We start from the raw sequence: 21,074 nt of genomic DNA, 5'->3' as shown, positions 1-21,074 counted from the left end.
CTCGTATTGACGAGTTGCTCAATCAACTAGGCACGGCTCATTTTTATCCGACACTGGATTTGACAAAGGGATATTGGCAGATCCCCTTGACTCCACTATCCCGAGAGAAAACAGCCTTTTCCACGCCGTTTGGCTTACACCAGTTCGTCACACTTCCGTTTGGTCTGTTTGGGGTGCCTGCTATGTTCCAGCGGCTTATGGATAGGGTCCTCCGCCCCCATGCCACCTATGCGGCCGCATACTTAGACGACATTATTATTTATAGTAATGACTGGCCACGGCACCTAAAACACCTGAGGGCAGTCCTGGGGTCGCTGAGGTGAGCGGGGCTCACAGCCAACCTGAAGAAGTGTGCGATTGGGTGGGTGGAAGTACGGTATCTGGGCTTCCACTTGGGTAATGGGCAGGTGCGTCCCCAAATCAATAAGACGGCAGTGATTGCGGCCTGCCTGAGGCCCAAGACCAAAAAGGGGGTGAGGCAGTTCCTGGGGCTGGCTGGCTATTATCATAGGTTTATACCTAATTATTCGGACTTCACCAGCTTGCTGACTGATCTCACTAAAAAGGGGGCACCAGATCCGGTCCAGTGGACAGAGCAATGCCAGTGGGCTTTCTCTAAGGTAAAGGCTGCACTGTGTGGGGGGCCACTGTCACACTCCCCTGACTTTTCTCTCCCCTTTGTTTTACAGATGGACGCATCGGACAGTGGGCTGGGGGCTGTTCTGTCCCAGGAGGTGGAGGGGGAGGACCGTCCAGTGCTGTACATCAGCCACAAGCTGTCGGTGTGCGAGGGCAGGTACAGCACCATAGAGAAGGAATGCCTCACCATCAAGTGGGCGGTTCTCACCCTCCGCTACTATCTGCTGGGGCGCCCTTTCACCCTCTGGTCGGACCACGCGCCCCTGCAGTGGCTCCACCGCATGCAGGATGCCAATGTGCGGATCACCCATTGGTATCTGGCACTCCAGCTGTTTAAGTTCGAGGTGGTCCACAGGCTGGGGGCGCAGATGGTTGTGGCGGACTTCCTCTCCCATTGGGGGGGGGGAGTCGGCTGCAGGCCGGACAGCTGCCCGGCCTGAGTCGGGTGGTGGGGGTATGTGGCAGCGGGGGGCATGGTCAAGCGTCGGTCTGTGAATGGAGGGCAGAGTCAGGGAAGGTAAGTGGCGGAATCACTGCACCTGGTGGGAATTAACCTGTGTTTGTGTGTCTTCCCCAGTGACCGCGCCCTATAAGAGAAGAGGGAGAGTGGAGGAAGGGGACAACTCCCAACCTGGATACTGGTGTGCGTGCATGTATATGTGTGTAGTTAAAAGCTGAACAGCTACAATAAACGAGTTTTGAGAACTCAGTTCTGGCCTGCCGTGCTTCTGGGCTCCACCCACCCATTTGCTACATACTGGTTGTGTACTACATGTGACAACAATCTCCCGTATTCTCCATATGTCTGGACTATGAGGTAGGGTCAAAGAAAAACATCCAGGCCCGGCTAAATTTTGCAAAAAAAAAAAAAAAAACCATCAACTCTCCCAAAAGAATGTGGGAAAATGTGTTATGGTCTGATGAAACCAAGGTTGAACTTTTTGGGCACAATTCCAAAAGGTATGTTTAGTACAAAAACAACACTGCGCATCACCAAAAGAACACCAGACCCACGGTGAAGCATGGTGGGTGCAGCATCATGTTTTGGGGTTGTTTTTCTTCAGTTGGAACAGGGGCTTTAGTCAAGGTGGAGGGAGTTATGAACAGTTCTAAATACCAGTCAATTTTGTCCCAAACACCTTCAAATGTCTGCTAGAAAGCTGAAGATGAAGAGCAATTTCATCTTTCAGCGCGACAATGACTCCAAGCATACAACCCCGATTCCAAAAAAGTTGGGACAAAGTACAAATTGTAAATAAAAATGGAATGCAATGATGTGGAAGTTTCAAAATTCCATATTTTATTCAGAATAGAACATAGATGACATATCAAAGGTTTAAACTGAGAAAATTTATCATTTAAAGAGAAAAATTAGGTGATTTTAAATTTCATGATAACAACACATCTCAAAAATTTGGGACAAGGCCATGTTTACCACTGTGAGACATCCCCTTTTCCCTTTACAACAGTCTGTAAACGTCTGGGGACTGAGGAGACAAGTTGCTCAAGTTTAGGGATAGGAATGTTAACCCATTCTTGTCTAATGTAGGATTCTAGTTGCTCAACTGTCTTAGGTCTTTTTTGTCGTATCTTCCGTTTTATGATGCGCCAAATGCTTTCTATGGGTGAAAGATCTGGACTGCAGGCTGGCCAGTTCAGTACCCAGACCCTTCTTCTACGCAGCCATGATGCTGTAATTGATGCAGTATGTGGTTTGCCATTGTCATGTTGGAAAATGCAAGGTCTTCCCTGAAAGAGACGTCGTCTGGATGGGAGCATATGTTGCTCTAGAACCCGGATATACCTTTCAGCATTGATGTTGTCTTTCCAGATGTGTAAGCTGCCCATGCCACACGCACTAATGCAACCCCATGCCATCAGAGATGCAGGCTTCTGAACTGAGCACTGATAACAACTCGGGTCGTCCTTGTCCTCTTTAGTCCGAATGACACGGCATCCCTGATTTCCATAAAGAACTTCAAATTTTGATTCGTCTGACCACAGAACAGTTTTCCACTTTGCCACAGTCCATTTTAAATGAGCCTTGGCCCAGAAAAGACGTCTGCACTTCTGGATCATGTTTAAATGCGGCTTCTTCTTTGAACTATAGAGTTTTAGCGAGCAATGGCGGATGGCACGGTGAATTGTGTTCACAGATAATGTTCTCTGGAAATATTCCTGAGCCCATTTTGTGATTTCCAATACAGAAGCATGCCTGTATGTGATGCAGTGCCATCTAAGGGCCCGAAGATCACAGGCACCCAGTATGGTTTTCCGGCCTTGACCCTTACGCAGGCAGCATGGTTGTGTAGTGGTTAGCGCTGTCGCCTCACAGCGAGAAGGTCCGGGTTCGAGCCCGGTGGCCGGCGAGGGCCTTTCTGTGCGGAGTTTGCATGTTCTCCCCGTGTCCGCGTGGGTTTCCTCCTGGTGCTCCGGTTTCCCCTGCAGTCCAAAGACATGCAGGTTAGGTTAACTGGTGACTCTAAATTGACCGTGAATGTGAATGGTTGTCTGTGTCTATGTGTCAGCCCTGTGATGACCTGGCGACTTGTCCACGGTATACCCCGCCTTTCGCCCGTAGTCAGCTGGGATAGGCTCCAGCTTGCCTGCGACCCTGTAGAACAGGATAAAGCAGCTAGAGATAATGAGATGAGACCCTTACGCACAGAGATTCTTCCAGATTCTCTGAATCTTTTGATGATATTATGCACTGTAGATGATGATATGTTCAAACTCTTTGCAATTTTACACTGTCAAACTCCTTTCTGATATTGCTCCACTATTTGTCGGCGCAGAATTAGGGGGATTGGTGATCCTCTTCCCATCTTTACTTCTGAGAGCCGCTGCCACTCCAAGATGCTCTTTTTTTACCCAGTCATGTTAATGACCTATTGCCAATTGACCTAATGAGTTGCAATTTGGTCCTCCAGCTGTTCCTTTTTTGTCCCTTTAACTTTTCCAGCCTCTTATTGCCCCTGTCCCAACTTTTTTGAGATGTGTTGCTGTCATGAAATTTCAAATGAGCCAATATTTGGCATGAACTTTCAAAATGTCTCACTTTCGACATTTGATATGTTGTCTATTTTCTATTGTGAATACAATATCAGTTTTTGAGATTTGTAAATTATTGCATTCAGTTTTTCTTTACAATTTGTATTTTGTCCCAATTTTTTTGGAATCGGGGTTGTACATCAAAATCAACAAAAGATTGGCTCAGCTCGAGCCTAGACCTAAATCCAGTTGAAAGTCTGCGGGGTGATCTGAAGAGGGCTGTGCACAAGAGACGCCCTCGCAATCTGACAGATTTGTAGCACTTTTGCAAGGAAGATTGGGCAAATATTGCCAAGTCTAGATGTGGCAGGCTGATAGACTCCGACCCAAAAAGACTGAATCCTGCAATTAAATCAAAAGGTGTTTCAACAAAGTATTCGTTTAAGGGTGTGCACACTTATGCAACCAGCTTATTTTATGTTTTTTTTTATGCCCCCCCCCCCCCCCAACAGATTAACTGATCCTGTTTTAATACTTCAAACTCAAAAAAAAAATCCTCTGCTTTTAGGTATTTTCAGCTGTAATAATTTTCTTCAAAAGCCTTTAATTTTATTTTAATTTTCTTCAATAGTTGTTCATGTGTGTATTTTGATCAGTGAAAATTAGCTGTAAATTACCAATTGCTAAGATGATTGTTTAGCCACACCCACAAAACTCCATAAAAGGAAAAACTCAAAGCTGAAAACACCTAAAACGACGACTAAATGGTGAAAATTTCCTCCTAAGAGCGGTGCGTGAGATGCTAAATGCTACAGCCATTTTGTGTCGTTGTGAAAGAGATATAGAATGATATTACTATCAAATAAAAATTATCTACCTTGAACAACAAGGACTCTGTGTTCCAAATTGAGCATTTTTGTCTAAAATACAGGGTGTTTCAAAAAAAAATTGATATAATTTCTGTCACCGTGCAGGCACTTACGGATGTAAGTGCAGAAAAGGAGTGTAGAGCAAACAGTGAACAAGCCAAAACGTGAGATGTGAATCAGGGTCGAAGATCTAGCAATGGTTGGGCGAACAGCAAACAGGGCAAACAAGGATAGGCAAGAGAGTAAACGAAAGAGGAGAAGCTAAAGTCGAGAAACCGTGCATCAGTCAGAAATAAACAAGGCTTGCTACGTACTAGGAAAGGCAGAACAATACTTCGCAGTGAAGTGGTGTGAGAATGGGGTTTAAATAGGCAGAGGGACTAATAGGGTGATGAGTGATAGCTGTGGTTCATAGTCAGGAGACAGAGGGCGCTGTGAGTTCTGGGAAGTGTAGTTCATAGAGTCCATGTTTGTAGTTTGGTCGAAATCGGCAGGTTTGCTGACAATTTCACAATCGAATAACTTTGTCAGTTCTTGTTGAGTTGACCTCAAATGTTAGCAGCATGTGTGGAAACAGGTCAAATTTTTATGTTTAATGCTTTTTGCTTTTATCTTTTTAGGTATAAAAATGCCATTCACTGAAAAAGAAAAGGTATTGTGTGTTAGAGTACGCTCGAACACAGTCGAACAAGACTGTACAGCGCGCATTTATGAGAGAATTCTCGAAAAATGCACCAACTGCAATGCAGATTTGGACATGACACAAAAAGTTCAAAGAGGAAGGCTGTCTATGTGTGTGTGTCAGGCAGTGTGCATATTGAAAATTTGTGAAATCATTCATGGAATCCACATATCTTTGAATTTCCCATTCAAAGGTTGAGGAATAAATCTTATATTGCTCAACATTAAGCTTGTTCAGTTTCATTTGCCTGGACTATGTAGTTTCTGGGATATTTACATCTCAAATAATATCAAATTTTTTGAAACACCCTGTATGTATGTATGTATGTATGTATGTATGTATGTATGTATGTATGTATGTATATTTCTATTATGATATCTATCTATCTATCTATCTATCTATCTATCTATCTATCTATCTATCTATTGGTCAGGGTGTAGGCACTTACGGATGCAGGTGCAGGGGAGAGTGGGTGCATTGCAAACTGTCAACTGAGCCAAATCAGGAAACTGGAGTCGTAGTCAGGGACAGGCAAAGGTCGGTCGATCAGTGAACAGAATATCACAGATGAGAGAACTAAGTCAGAAATAAATGTAAATGGTGTCTAAACATTGAGAGGTCAGGCAGAAAGTCAGAAGGCTCTGTAAAATCAGTAAAGGTACTGGGACACAGAACGATACTTCGTGTCGAGAGAGTGCATGAACTGAGCTTACATAGGGAAATGATTGCAGGTAAATGAGAAACAGGTGATGTTGTTAATACTCTGATGACGCAGGGCATTGTTGCTCTTGGGAAGTGTAGTCTGGAACGGCCATGTTTGGAGGCTGCTCCAAACTCAGATTTTCTGTGCTGCTACTGACACTATCAGTGTTGTAGTCAAGTCATTAAACTTGGAGTCCAAGTCCAGTCTCAAGTCCCCTGTGTTCGAGTCCAAGTCATTCAAAACAAATTTCGAGTTGAATCCGCTATTGATCCAAGTCGAGTCCAGCACTCCAACCACACCAAGATGGTGGCTGCTTCAGTGCCATTAATATTAGCTTGTTCCTGAACATGACATATGAACAGGTGAATATGCTTCTCTTTGTCAGGGAGTGTGAAGTATTCTGTCAGAAATGGATGGGAGACAGATGGAAGTAGAGGTCTGCGTGGGACAGAATTTTCAGTCCCGCTCCCGCCCGCTCCCGCATTGTGCAGTCCTGCTCCCGCCCACTCCCGCAAAGAATTATGATTTTCAGTCCCGCTCCCACCCGCGCCTGCCATATTTTGTCCCGCTCCCGCCCGCAAATCCCGCATGATGCAGACGTTCGCGTTATTTCTCACGAAAGTTCTTGTCATTGGCTTGGGGAATTAAACATGCTGAGCTTAGCTGAGCTCTCCACTGACCGATCCTTCACCTACTGTAGCACACATAGCGAGGGTGCGCGTTGCCAGGCGGCATGAGCAGCTGAGGCTTTACAGAGATACCCAACACACCTACCAAAATCTACAGTGGATATTAAGAATATTGATTATTAAGAATATTAAGATTCAGATAAGATAAGAATATTAAGATTCAGGCCTGATGTACCTGATTTATGGCCGTTGTATGTCAGAACCTTTGTACGTCACGGATCATTTAAACTCCATAGACAAGACAGGCAACATCAAATTCACACACGAAGAGGAAACGGACAAGACAATAGCTTTTTTGGACTTAAAAATACACCACACAGAAGAAAGGAACATTAGAATCACAACATACAGAAAACCTACACACACCAACCAATATCTTCTCTGGACATCTGAACATCCCATCGCACACAAAATGTCAGTAATCAGAACACTATACGACCGAACACAGAACATCACGGAGGAGAAAGACAGACAGGAGGAGGACCAACACATCCAACAGGCATTAAAAAACTGCCAATATCCACCGTGGGCAATTCGGAAAGGGAAATTACAGACACAAATAAAAGAAAATAAACAAACAAGAAAAAACACCGAAAAAACAAACCGGGGCTTTGTCACACTACCATACATAAAAGGAGTCACAGAACGCATCCAACGATCCATGAGGAAATACCACATCAACACCCCGGTCAAACCATACAAGAACCTCCGACAGCTGCTAGTTCACCCCAAAGACAAAATACAACTGGACAATAAATGCAACGTCATCTATGAAATCCCTTGCCATTCATGTAATAAAGTCTATATTGGTGAAACGGGCAGATGCTTCCATACTCGAAGGAAAGAACACCAAATAGAGTGTGAAAAAGAAACAACAAAAAGACTCACAAGATCCGGAAAAGAAAAAGCAAACCAAGAAAACCTAAAATCAGCCATTTCAGACCACTGCAATTGGCAAAATCACATAATGAATTGGGAAGAGGCCAGAGTCATTCGCGCTGAAGAAAATAGATTCCAGCGTTGGATTTTAGAGGCAGTGGAGATACGTAAGCGGGCGCAGAGGACGATGAACCGGGATGAGGGAGCGTACGCGCTGTCGCACACCTGGAGCGCCATCCTGGAGGAGCGACCTGACAGCAGGAGGCGTGAACTACCTGTCAAATTGGGCGGGACGTTCACGCCTCCGTAACGCAACATCAGCTGATAAGGCACGTCACCACTCGACATCTGGTGACTGTTTCTGAAGAAGGCGGGAGATTCTCGCCGAAACTGTTTAGTTACGCGGCCCCTCGCAACGAGGTAACAAGCTTAAAAAATATCCTTGTCTAAGAAACGAACTTAAAATATATGTCAGAACCTTTTGGCACTTATCACAACAAGCAAAGGGCAGCTGATTTCCCTCTGCATCATACACGAGTGAGAACGACTTTCAAATGTCTGATTTCAGGACTCTTGACTTTTTTAACGGTAAATGTACCTCTTTTTAAAGCAGCACTTACTTCTGAAGCACTGTGAGCTTCACTAGAGGAGCTCTGCTCTTCTGCCATGATCGGAGATCTCAAACACGGAAGAGCGGAAAGGAATCGGAAACGTACGCGAGATTAGACCACATCCGCAAATTTAGGCATCTTAAAATGTTTTTATTAATGCCAAATAAAATATCCAGCACAAATTATATATGATAGACATAAATTAATAATTTATAAATTTTATTTTAAGCACGTTTTTAGTTAGCGGGACTGCAGCTTATCACCTCTCCTGCCCGCTCCCGCATTGTGCACTCCCCCTCCTGCCCGCGCCCGCAATGAGCTTTCAAAATTTGTCCCGCGCCGCACTGCTTTGCGTTGGATCCCGCGGGACTCCCGCGGGAGTGCAGGGCTCTAGATGGAAGTGCAGAAGGTGTGTTTATTAATAAAAGTGAAGATGGTAAACAACCAAGGGGTGGGTTTCCCAAAAGCCTATTCAGGCCAAAAGTGTCTTTAATTAGCTCCTAAGCTCCATCGTCAAGTTAACGTGGTTTTCCCGAACAATATCGTAGCCCAAGAAGTCCTTTAGTTTGCTCTGAAATTACGAGAGACCAGAACCACTCGTTCAAAATAAAGAGCAACTTGCTCGCTGCCGAATACACAGACTGCGCTGCACCTCTGAGGGACTCTCACAGTCAACGGGCGAGACTGGTGTTGAATCTGCTGCTGGTGTTCAGTAATTTTTCTTTGACATTGCAAGTACATCAAGTTACTTATTAAATAAATATACGAAAAACATTCTAAATATATTTCAATGCGGTCTGGAATCACATACGGATATCGTAATGTCATACTGATGGTGTCGTGGTTCAGGTGGATAAGGCGCCATGCCATAAATCCAGGGACCCGGGTTCGATTATGACCCAAGGTCATTTCCTGATCCCTCCCTGTCTCTCTCTCGTGCTTATTTCCTGTCTCTACACTGTCCTATCCAATAAAGATGAAAAAAGCCCCAAAAAAATCTTTAAAAAAAAAATTAGGGCACAAGTCCATTGTTGATCCTGGGATTGAGATGCTGGCCTCTTCTGCCCCTCGGACCTGCTTGATCCATCCTGGTGCCCTGTGTCTGGTCGGAGTTTTATCGCCCCACTCCTGTGAAGGACGGCCCCATGAGGACAGTTGAGGGTTATACCTGTTAAAACTGTTAATATTATAGTCAGGCTGTCTGTTGTTGCCCAAATGAGGATGGGTTCCCTTTTGAGTCTGGTTCCTCTCGAGGTTTCTTCCTCATGTCGTCTGAGGGAGTTTTTCCTTGCCACCGTCGCCACAGGCTTGCTCATTGGGGATAGATTAGGGATAAAATTAGCTCATGTTTTAAGTCGTTCAAATTCTGTAAAGCTGCTTTGCGACAATGTTTATTGTTAAAAGCACTGTACAAATAAACTTGGTATATGGTAAACTTGGTATAAGTCAGACTAGAGTACTACAAGCCTGCAATCTATCTATTTTAATTAATATGTTTTAATTCATTCTTTACTAAAATTAACAGTGCACATCTTTGTGTATTACATATATATAATTAAGTATCTGTTATTTCCAAAAGCATTCAGTGTATATCCTTAAATCTAACTGCATTTGATTCACAGCAAACAAAATTCAAATTTCCAAATCATGACAATTTTGTTTTGCTGTTGTGTGATTTTTTTTTTTTTTCAGGATCAGCTTCTGTGGTCTTTATGAGCTACTTCAACATGTACAATATCCTGAAAGCAACGTTCTTCAACACAGCTACTGATGCAACTAAAACCATAATCTCCAGTGTGGTGTCAGGAACACTTCCTAAGGTCACCAAGAAAGAACTCACCTCACCAGTCAACTTCACCTTAAACTATATCAATGCAAGTTATTTTGTCTTTATGATATAAGTTTATTTAGTAAAGCTGTTTGTGTAGCAGGGTGGCATGGTGGTGTAGTTGTTAGCACTGTTGCCTCACAGCAAGAAGGGTCTGGGTTCGAGCCCAGTGGTTGATGGGGGCCCTTCTGTGTGGAGTTTGCATGTTCTTTGTGTGGGTTTCCTCCAGGTGCTCCGGTTTCCCCCACAGTCCAAAGACATGCAGGTTAGGATAATTGGTGACTCTAAATTGACCGTGAGTGTGAATGGTTGTGTGTCTCTGTGTGTCAGCCCTGCGATGACCTGGCGACTTGTCCAGGGTGTACCCCGCCTCTCACCCGTAGTCAGCTGGGATAGGCTCCAGCTCGCCCGCGACCCTGCACAGGATAAGCAGTTATGGATGATGAATGGATTACTGATGTCACCGTTCAGTCATGTTAGTCACTCAGCTAGACCTTTGTAAACAATGTAGCTGGACCTTTCAATGCTTAGGTGATGAGCCCTGACGAGAATAACCAAGTGGGTTTTTTATGTTAGTTTGTTTATAACTTAATAGATCATCTGTAGACCATTGATAAATAAGGTGTTACAGTAACTTTCTGTTGGCCAGGGAATTAAGCCCTCAGGAAATCTCACCTGCGTGTACTGGAAGGAAAGTGAATGGGTTGAAGATGGTTGCAGCATCACAGAGCAAAACGACACTTACACGGTGTGCTCCTGTACTCACCTGTCTACTTTTGCTCTCATCATGCTGACCGACCCAACAAAGGTAAGAGCCCAGTAGATTCACAAAGAACTGTATGGTTTTAACTGTAGGTGCTAAAGAAGGTAACTGGACTTGCTTGAAATCCTTGAAGATGTTTCACCTCTCATCTGAAAGGCTTCTTCAGTTCTGTCTGACTAGTGGAGAGTTCCAGGTATTTATCCTCTAGTGGACCAAAAGCAAACCTAAGGAGAGTCGTTGAGGTCACATGGGTCGTTGACCCTCTCAGTCATCCTGTAGGTGTTAGGGTCACTGGATGTCATGCATCCCCGGACATCCGCCCCTGAGCTTGTGTATCTCCCACATCAATGCCGATCCAAATCCGGGAGAGGAATTCCATCCTTCCTGCTTCCCCGTTCAGCGAGCGCTCACCTGAATTCACTTCCTGGTTTTCACAGCTGCCTTTATAAATGCTGTTCTCAGAAACAGACTTTGCCAGAACATCTCGTTTGTCGTCTCTAGCCGGTTTTTGTGCCTCAAAAGTTTTTCATGGTTTTTTCTCACTAGCGTTTTTCTTGTTCATGGTTTTTCCTCTAGCGTTTTCCTTGTCCTTACCTGCTTTGTGTTTTGTCTCTTTTTTACCTGGACTATTTTGCTATTTTTTCTTCATCTAGTTTGTTTATCTTTTTGCCATGCCCTTTTCCCTGGATTAAACCCACTTTACTTACTGGATTACTGTCTGTGTGCATTTCTGCTTCTAGATCCAAATTTCACCACACCTCAAGCACCCCTAACACTGGAGGCTGGTTGTGAATGGTGTTAGCAACCTAGAGGGTCCTTAGGGTGATCTGTGGGTCATTGGCTCTCTCTCTCTCACATCATGCGAGTCATTGAAGTCAGCTGAGTCTTGGTGTGGATGTGTATTCCATGTCATTTCAGGACTGCAATGTATGTATTCTAACCAGAGAAGACTGGTGGTTTGAAAGAGGAGTAAAAGAAGCCATCTTTGGCCAAGTTTACATTAGACCGTATCTGTCTCGTTTTCTTCGCGGATGCACTGTCCGTTTACATTAAAACGCCTGGAAACGCCGGGAAACGGGAATCCACCAGGGTCCACGTATTCAATCTAGATCGTGTGTGGTCCGGTGCTGTGTAAACATTGAGGATACGTGGATACGCTGTGCTGAGCTCTAGCTGGTGTCGTCATTGGACAACGTCACTGTGACATCCACCTTCCTGATTCGCTGGCGTTGGTCATGTGACGCGACTGCTGAAAAACGGCGCGGACTTCCGCCTTGTATCACCTTTCATTAAAGAGTATAAAAGTATGAAAATACTGCAAATACTGATGCAAATACTACCCATTGTGTAGTTATGATTGTCTTTAGGCTTGCCATCCTTCTACTTGCAAGTGGTAAGTGACACGCATGCCCGACATGCACTGAGATCTCACACACAGCGGCTCAGTCCCAAATCACTGCTCGTGCACTCCACTCGCGCGCTCTGTGAGCTGCGCAGGGCCGGAGTGCGCACCCTCCAGAGGGCACTCGCTGTTCAGGGCGGAGTGATTTGGAGCGCAGGATGCCTGCGGAGCCGAGCGTATCCGTGTATTGGCGTTGCTGTGTGCACGCGAATCGTGTATTGGCGTTGCTGTGTGCACACTAATCGTTTTAAAAACGTTAATCTGATGATCCGCTGATACGGTCTAATGTAAACCCCACCTTTGTCAACCTGGAATGAACATCGCTGAACAGAGGAGGTGGTCTGAGACACCACTTAGAGTATCAACCACCTACAACACAGTCCTTGGTACACTTCCCAGAAAACTGAATACACATCCACACCAAGACTCAGCTGAGTTCAGTGACTCACATGATGGCAGAGAGAGAGAGCCAATAACCCACAGATCACCCTAACAACCCTCTAGGCTGCTAACACTGTTCACACCCGGCCTCGAGTGACCCTAACTACCTACAGGATGACTGAGAGGGTCAACGACCCATGTGACCACAGTGACTCTCCTTAGGGTTGCTTTTGGTCCACTAGAGGATAAATACCTGGAACTCTCCACTAGTCAGACAGAACTAAAGAACACTTTCGGATGAGAGGTGAAACATCTTCAAGGATTTCAAGCAAGTCCAGTTGCCTTCTTTAGCACCTACGGTTTACAATTACCTGGATGACTGAGAACCTTCACAGATGTATCGTTTTAATGCTCTTTTTTTTTTTTTACTGAAATAAATATTATTTGTCAATTTTGGCATGAAAAGGGTTGATGGAATACAAAACTTGTTTGCAGTAAAAGAAAGTATGAACACTATTAGCCTGAGAGAAAAGTTTCCCCTGCCCATTATTTTTCCATCAATCTTTCCACCTCCATTATTTCAATGACCCCTTGTGGTCAAAACTGGTATAACATGAAAAAGCTCCCTCCATTTTTTGAACCTGGTTAGATGAAAGGTCAGGGCTGGTATATCCTTTTATGTTGATGTATAATTGAGTTCTGATGCAGAAAGGGATTATGGGTAAATGTAGCATGCAGTAATACATGGATATTTTGAAATGAAGTCTTCTGAGAAGTTAACTGTGCATTGTGTGTCAAGCAGCCTTCAGGTGACTGCTGATTGGTTAGCAGGGAGGTGTGTCTGGTTCTGTGTTTTAAACATTAAACCATTTTAAAAATACTATTTTTCCTTCTAGAATCCAGTATTTTCCGTTTTCTACCGGGTGGGATGTGCTCATGCTCTCCAATCACATGTTGGGGACATTTGTATTATTATTATTTTTTAAAGTTCAGGTTAGGTAAAATGCCCAGCCACTGTGATTGCATGAGCCAGTGCATACATAATGCTGGTCCCAAGCCCGGGTAGATTGGGGAGGGTTGCGTCAAGAAGAGCATACAGTGTAAAAACCTATGTCAAATCAAATATGTGGAAAAAAGACCTGCTGTAGCGACACCTAATGGGAACAGCTGGAGGAAGAATACCGGTATGTGCCTTGGTGGAGGTATGCACTCTACTGAGTGTCCTAGTTTATACTGTATACACTGAGATAATTGATGGTTATAGCAGAGCACAGCACCATACCTAAGAGAATATGGCAATGCCTGATTTCAACCTGATTTTTGATGGCTTTTGTGACTGTACAACGTACGTACATACGTACATATGTACGAATGACGTATGTGTACCGGTACCACCACAGGGAACCCGATCGTAAGTGCAGGGCAAGCTTTCTCATAAACACTTGATCACCGGACAATGAAATTTTTATTTTTATTTTCATAAGATAGATGGGTTTTTAATCCAGTGCTTATTTTTAATTTGCTTTTTGAAAAAAAAGTGGGATAATTTATTAACACATTTTACACTCACCTGGAGCTCTGTTTTTCGGCTGTGCCTAAATATATATATATATATATATATATATATATATATATATATATATATATATTCCAAGAAAAAAGTGCAGTCAGTAATCAAGTGAATGAGATCAACATAATGAATAATGACTGGGAAGGGTTCGGATTGGGAATTGACACTAATACCTGCATTTGAGTTACTCAAAACTGAGCGAAAAAACGATACATTTTTGGGTGCCATGAAAGTGAAGGTTTCACCAAATTTTTCGATGTAAATTTTGTTTATTTTTTATGTTCTTCACTAACACAGAGCTTACTCTTATTTAAAAAAAAAAACCTAATATATGTGACTTTTTAAAAACCTTTCTTCTTTTATAAAATTGGAAGTGTATTGGAAGTGATGAGTGTTTGATTTGCAGGTTGATGATGATCCTTTCCTAGAGGTCATGAATGCAGTGGCTGTGTCTGTGGGCTTGGTGTTCCTCGTCTTGACTATACTGACTCTTGCTGTTTGCCAACGAGGCCCAAAATTGACCAACGCCGCTTTACTGAACCTGTGTATAAGTTTGTTTCTTGCTCACCTGATCTTTCTGCTCACAGACAAATACCTGAACAACATCCCAAGCCAGGTATGTGCAATTACTAATATAGTCAACTGTACATCACATTTTCTACATGTGAGTTTGTCTACCTCTCTTTGAGTACCCTCACAACAATTAATGTTTGTCAAGGAAAAAATAAATAATCTGTCAATGTTGAGTCTTTAACGAGTTCCATCATGATTATACTGTGACATCGAGTTAAATTTGTCAACATCTTTGGACTGTTACTCCTTCACTGACGCTTTGAGTTCGTAATGGGCTAACCTGAAATATCAGCTAAATATCACAGCATAGCATAAGCTGAGAGTCATAACGGACGTTTGAGAGATCATACACGGTGGGATTTATTCACCATTGGCCTTTGAGGCATCCAGTGCCTCAAATATATATATATATATATATATATATATATATATATATATATATATATATATATATATATCACTCACTATCCGCTTTGAGTCAGTTGACACGTCAGATATGTGTATGACTAGCAGTCTTCAGCAGAGCTCTCCATTCAGCACGGTCTTGAGTTGCCTCTTCTGCGATATTCCATAACTTCAAGTCAGCATGGACAGATTCTTTCCAGCTTTTTCGAGGTCGGCCACGGATGTTCACTCCTTCAACTTCCAGGGTAGTACATCTGTTGATCCAAGAATTACTGCATTGGACGTGTCCAAACCAATGGAGATGATTGCATCTGAGGACAGTGTCAAGGTGACGGGGGTTCAGCATCTGCAGAAGAGAAGATGTGCTAATTTGTATTCCTCTTTTGACATTGCACATCCATAAAAGCATGGCTCTTTCATTCAGCTCAAGCCATTTTTGGTCATCTCTTCAGAGTGCCCAACATTCAGAACCGTATAACATGGTGCTATGCACACAACTGCTGTATAGTTGACCACGGGTATGAAGTGAGACAGCTTTGCAGGTTAACAATGGCAGCAGCTGCCTAAACTTTCCCCAAGCAGAACGAGTTCTGATAATCATTGCCAGTTCACAACCACCTCCTGGGCAGATACTATCACCAAGGTATACGAAGCTATCAACGATGTCTAGTTTGCTACCTGCCAACATTACCTCACTGCATGGTCTTGCAACAATCAGCCAAGCTCCTCCGAGACAATGCTGACACTTGTAATCTGGGTTTTCAACTAACCTCCCCTGCACACCAGAACATTTCTTGTGTACCCACATTTTGCAACCACTACAGAAAATTTAATTCTGGCCAACCCTTTTCTGCACACACCACAAGGATATTTTCCAGAGATTCTAAGTGTGTTTAGGTCATTATCAGAGATCATGACTTTGGTCTTCCCCATGTTGACTTTCAGGCCCTTTTCCTCAAGACCAACCTTCCAGCAGTTCAGCTTCTCAAGTAGTTCATCCAAGGATTCTGCGATTATGACCAGGTCATCTGCATAAAGCATCTCCCAAGGACAACCAACCTGAAACTCTCTTGATGAGGCCTCTAACACAATTATAAACAACAGGGGGCTCAAAACAGATCCTTGATGGACCCCAACCTTCACCTCGAACTCTTCACTGAGTTGTTGACCCGCACCCCAGAGTTGTTGACTCTTTGCACCACTGTGCATGGCTTGTAACAGTTTGACAATCCATTCAGGCACCCCAACCACCTGCATCGTCAACCACAGCACTCTTCGGGGAACACGATCAAACGTCTTTTCAAGGCCTACAAATGATAAGTACAAGTGTTTTTGCTTGGCCAAATACTTTTCTTGTAGCTGTCTGAGGATGAAAATAGCATCAGTGGCACCTCGTCCTGGGCAAAACCCAAACTGCATTACATCACTGTTGACATAACCTCTGATGTTTTTCTCCACCACTCTCTCAATAATCTTAAGTACCTGTTTTGTAAGCTTCAGGCCTCTGTAGTTGCCTCAAATCAGTGCATCACCTTTACCTTTAAACAGACTAAGGATTATGCTTTCATCCCAGTCTGTAGGGATCTTTTCCTCTCTCACAATAGTATTGGCCATATCCGCAACAACTTGGCAACACACCTTGGGGGATGCACGTAACATTTTGACAACAGTGCCAGAAGGACCAGCTGCTTTGCCCATTTTCATTTTCTTCAGTGTATCGAAGACCATTTTGTGAGTGACATAACATGGTGGTCCAGTGACAGGATCTACTGGGGGAAGGTTTTGAGACCAAGGAAATTCGATGTTAAGTAGCCGTTCATAGTGTTGTTTCCAGGCCTTCTTTTTAGCATCCTCATCAAATGCCATCATCATCAAGAATACATTTCTCACCTACTACTGTACATCTTGGTTCTCTCTGCGCATTTGTTTTACCACACGGTAGATGCTATATGTGCCTGAATCTATGCCAGCAAAGGTGATCTCTTCAGCATTCCTCTTGGCAAAATAAACTGCAGTTCTAGCCAGGCATTTAGCTGTCAGGTAATCCTCTTTGCTACCCCCATTCTTCCAGGCTTTCCACAGCTTGCGTTTCTCTTTCACTGGGCCGCTGACATCCTCATTCCACCACCAGGTTTGTCTTCTCCGTAACCTCTTCTTTGTCCAGCCACAGGCCTTATCAACAGCATACAGGAGGCTGTCTTTGAGTTCCATCCATATACATTCAACATCACCACCTACCATGTTGTTAATACGCTCCTGCAAACAGGTCTTAAACTCATTGCGTATGTTGTCCTCTTTCAGCTTCCAGACATGCCTTTCAGGCGCAAACTTTTTCTGCTGACTCACCGAGTGTGATAACTTGATGTTGCATACCACTAACTTGTGTTGGGTAACTCATTCCTCATTTGGAATCACTGTTGCATTGCGCACCAGTTTGAGGTCGCGTTGCTTGACCAGGATGTAATCCACTTGACTACGATTGCCCCAGACTCGTACGTCACCAGATGATGATCTCTGGTCATGAAATAGGACTTGGCTACAACTAGGTTGTGGCAACAGCAAAATCAAATAACCTTTCACCCTCTGTGTTTTGAGTGCCATAACCCTTTCCTCCATGAACACCATCATATCCAGCAGCCATCGTTCCAGTGTGTCCATTGAAGTCACCACATTGGAAGAGGATCTCCGAAGCACCTTTCTTGGCTACAGTTGCTTGTAGATCTTGGTAGAAAGCCTTTCTCATCATCGCTGAGGCCAGCTTGTGGAGCATTGGCTGATAGCACGGTCACAATACATTTTCCAACAATGAGTTTGATGAGCATGATTCGATAGGATACACGCTTCACATCATAGATATTTTCCACCCACTTTTCAGCAAGCAGAATCCCAACACCTCCAATGCCCTTCTCATTACCAACCCAAAATAACTTATACCGAGAATCTTTCCCTGTAATCATTCTGGCAGATGTTCCTCTCCACTGGACTTCCTGAATGCCACAGATGTCAATGTTCTGCTGGGACAACGCTTCCACCAGTCCTACCGGGAGTGACACCTTCAACCATTATGGCTTACAGTCCCTCTCTTACATGAGCTTACTGATAACTGCCATAAGAGAAAAATTGAAGCAATATTTTACGGTTTGATGCCCTTCCTACCACCAACCCCCAACCTGGAGGACCAGGAGATCACACTTAGTCTGTCCTCTACCCTTCAACCTACCAGGAGTTTAATACTCCAGCCGACGTAGCTCTAGGGGTCACTGAAGCACACAAACTACCCCACCACGATAAGGTAGTGATCTCTTTGGGGTGTGTATATATATATATATATATATATATATATATATATATATGTGTGTGTGTGTGTGTGTGTGTGTGTGTGTGTGTGTGTGTGTGTATTATGTGTGTGTGTTTGTGTAAATATTCACCCTGTTGCTGTGACTAGTTACCATCAGAAGTTACACAGTCAGTCAAAATGGCTTGACTTGTGTGCAATTAGAGTGCCATATGATTAAAAACACCAAGGCTCCAAAATAATGATACCACCACCGTGCTTCACTCTGAGGATTAGTTAGTTACCTTTGGCCTCTTGGTAGTTTCTCTGATTAACCCCCTCTTTACCCAACTCACTTACTGTAGTATTGAGATGTTCCTCTAGACTCCTTTCAAAATGAATTTAATGTACAGTGCCCTCCATGAATATTGCCCTTCCATAAATATTAGGAAAAAGGATTAGAAAAAATCCACCTTTTAGTGAAGTCACTTCATTTCACACTGAAAAAATGATAAAAATCCAACCCTTAAAGCTGTACTACCTTTCAGATTTTTCAAGTGTAGGTCATAAAAAGAATTTTCCACGACACACAATTATTTTTGTTTAGTGACCGAAAGCTACGGAATTCGAATCACAGACTTCCAATTCTATTAGTTTTTTTTTTTTTAATAGAGCAATTAATGAATTTAGAGCCTCATGGCCCTAAATTCTCTACTATTTTTTTCCTGCTTCACTGTGACCCAATTCATGGTGTCATACTACGTCATGCATCACGTGGTGGGCTTTCCCCGTTCACGCAAGGCATTGTGGGATACAAATTTGAAACAGGAGAGAAAAATGGAGGATGTGAGTGTGCGAATGAAATGTGAAAGAGCGACTACAGTAATGGAAAGAAAGCGAGAAGAAAAGACATTATGTTATATACGAAGGAAACGCAGGACCAAACTAATAAATATGGGCGCTCAGCGAGCACCTCGGTGTGATCAGCTGTTCGTTTAGCGACAGAATGATGGAACTGTCAGTGCACGCTCAAAGGGAAACCTGTAGATGGCAGTAATGCAACACTGTGGATGTCAGCTGCCGTAAAACCCAAAAGAAGAAGAAGAAGAAGGTAAACCTGCGCATGCGCACACGGACTTCCTCTGTCTGCTTGACTGCGTGAAGCGAGCGATTTCATGCACATTGTTTGCTTTAATCCCCTCAAATTAAATAACTTCCCAGCCACAGATGGGCAAAATAAAAAAATATTTTGTGAGATATTACAGAAATAAACATGTATCACAATGACCACATTTCAGAGGGAACTAAATTTCATCGATGTTATGAAATTGAAAGGCCGCCTATCTTTAATTGAAATGAATATATGCAGAGAAAAACAAATTCCCCTTTAAGAAATAATTATTTTCAACAAAAACACACATCACTATTATTGGCACCCCTGCATTGAAGACTCTGTACAACCCCCTTTGCCAGTAAAACAGCACGAAGTCTCTCCAGTAACAATTTATAAGGTTGGAGATACAGAACAGGGCATCTGAGACCATTTCTCTTTACATGATCTCTCCAGATCATCCAGGGTCCTTGGCCCTCTCTTGCGCTCTCTCCTCTTCAGCTCACCCCACAGGGTTTTAATGGGGTTCAGCTCAGGGGACTGAGATGATCGTGGCAGAAGCTTGAAATCAGCAGTGTTCAGGGATCCCAGCAGTAATTGAAAAAAATAGAGGAATGTAAGAAACTATCAGCAGAGGTCAAGGGGGCTGCAAGCCCCCTGAAGCTGTTGAGATTTTAACATTTAAAGATGCTATAGAACACATTTTTTACATAGATTTAACATAGAAAAGCAACAGAATTTAACAATAATGTGGATCTATTTGATGGCATATTTTGTAATCAATGACATAAGTGGCAAAAAAAAAATTGTTATTTATAAAAATTAGATGAAAATGTAGCTTTGAAGAATATACTTCTTCTAACCCGGACACTGTTCCGCTATCTCTTTTATGGACGATATCTTTTTTCCACGACATATTCAGGGCTGTGAAATTGTAAATAAGAAATCCAAGGAAAAGGGGGGGTCTGGGGGCACAGCCCCACAGCATAAGCCGGGGGTCTGGGGCCCGCAGGGCCCCAAACACCAAGCCATTTTAGGTGTTATATGGTGTATTCTGAGCATTTCCTGCAGGTAAAAAAATTGATCTCAACAAGTAAATATTTGACTAGTCTTGGTCTTCATTTTGCCATATAAAATACCCATCAACAGTTTTCTCTTTTAAAATGAAAGATCCATGTAAAATACCTATCAACAGTTTTCTCTTTTAAAATGAAAGATCCATGTAAAATACCTTGAAATATCTAATAAGTGCCTATGTATTTTATCTCTTAATCAAAATAAAAGTAAAAAAAAAAGTGTAAATAATTTAAAGAATTGTTAATAAAAGAAAACTTTGATAGGCCTTTCAAAATGACTTTGTGAAAAATCATGCTCAATATTTAAGTGAGAGATACCTGTTGTCTTCCAAATTACACTTAATTCTTGTATTATGTCCTGGCTTTTTCCAAGAATCTGTCACAATGTCTCTTGTCTACAGAGCAAAAGTTTAAAAAAACTAATGTTTCTTATCTAATATATTATTTACATCTTTTCTTTTACTTCTGGCTCCTTCTATTCCTCTTTGCATCACTCCCAGCTATTTCTTTCAATTCATCTTTCAGTAAGGCTATTAGTTATTAGTTCTATAGTATTTGCATTCCTCTATTAAAGCTATTTACAAAATGTTCATAGTCTGTCAAACAGCATCTGTCTTTTAATTTTCTT

General features: G+C 42.9%; 1 protein-coding gene across 1 annotated transcript in view; it reads left to right on the top strand.

Moving 5' to 3' along the window:
• Positions 1-21,074, top strand: part of LOC132866459 (adhesion G protein-coupled receptor E3-like) — a 58,422-nt gene that overhangs the window by 25,598 nt on the left and 11,750 nt on the right. The window contains exons 9-11 of the mRNA XM_060899239.1: positions 9,756-9,937; positions 10,541-10,699; positions 14,414-14,623. Of these exons, the coding sequence (XP_060755222.1) occupies positions 9,756-9,937; positions 10,541-10,699; positions 14,414-14,623 (551 nt within the window). The remainder of the gene's footprint in view (positions 1-9,755; positions 9,938-10,540; positions 10,700-14,413; positions 14,624-21,074) is intronic.

The sequence above is a fragment of the Neoarius graeffei genome, chromosome 18, assembly GCF_027579695.1.
Source record: "Neoarius graeffei isolate fNeoGra1 chromosome 18, fNeoGra1.pri, whole genome shotgun sequence".
NCBI classification, from domain to species: domain Eukaryota; kingdom Metazoa; phylum Chordata; class Actinopteri; order Siluriformes; family Ariidae; genus Neoarius; species Neoarius graeffei.
This window is presented reverse-complemented; position numbering and strand designations above follow the sequence as displayed.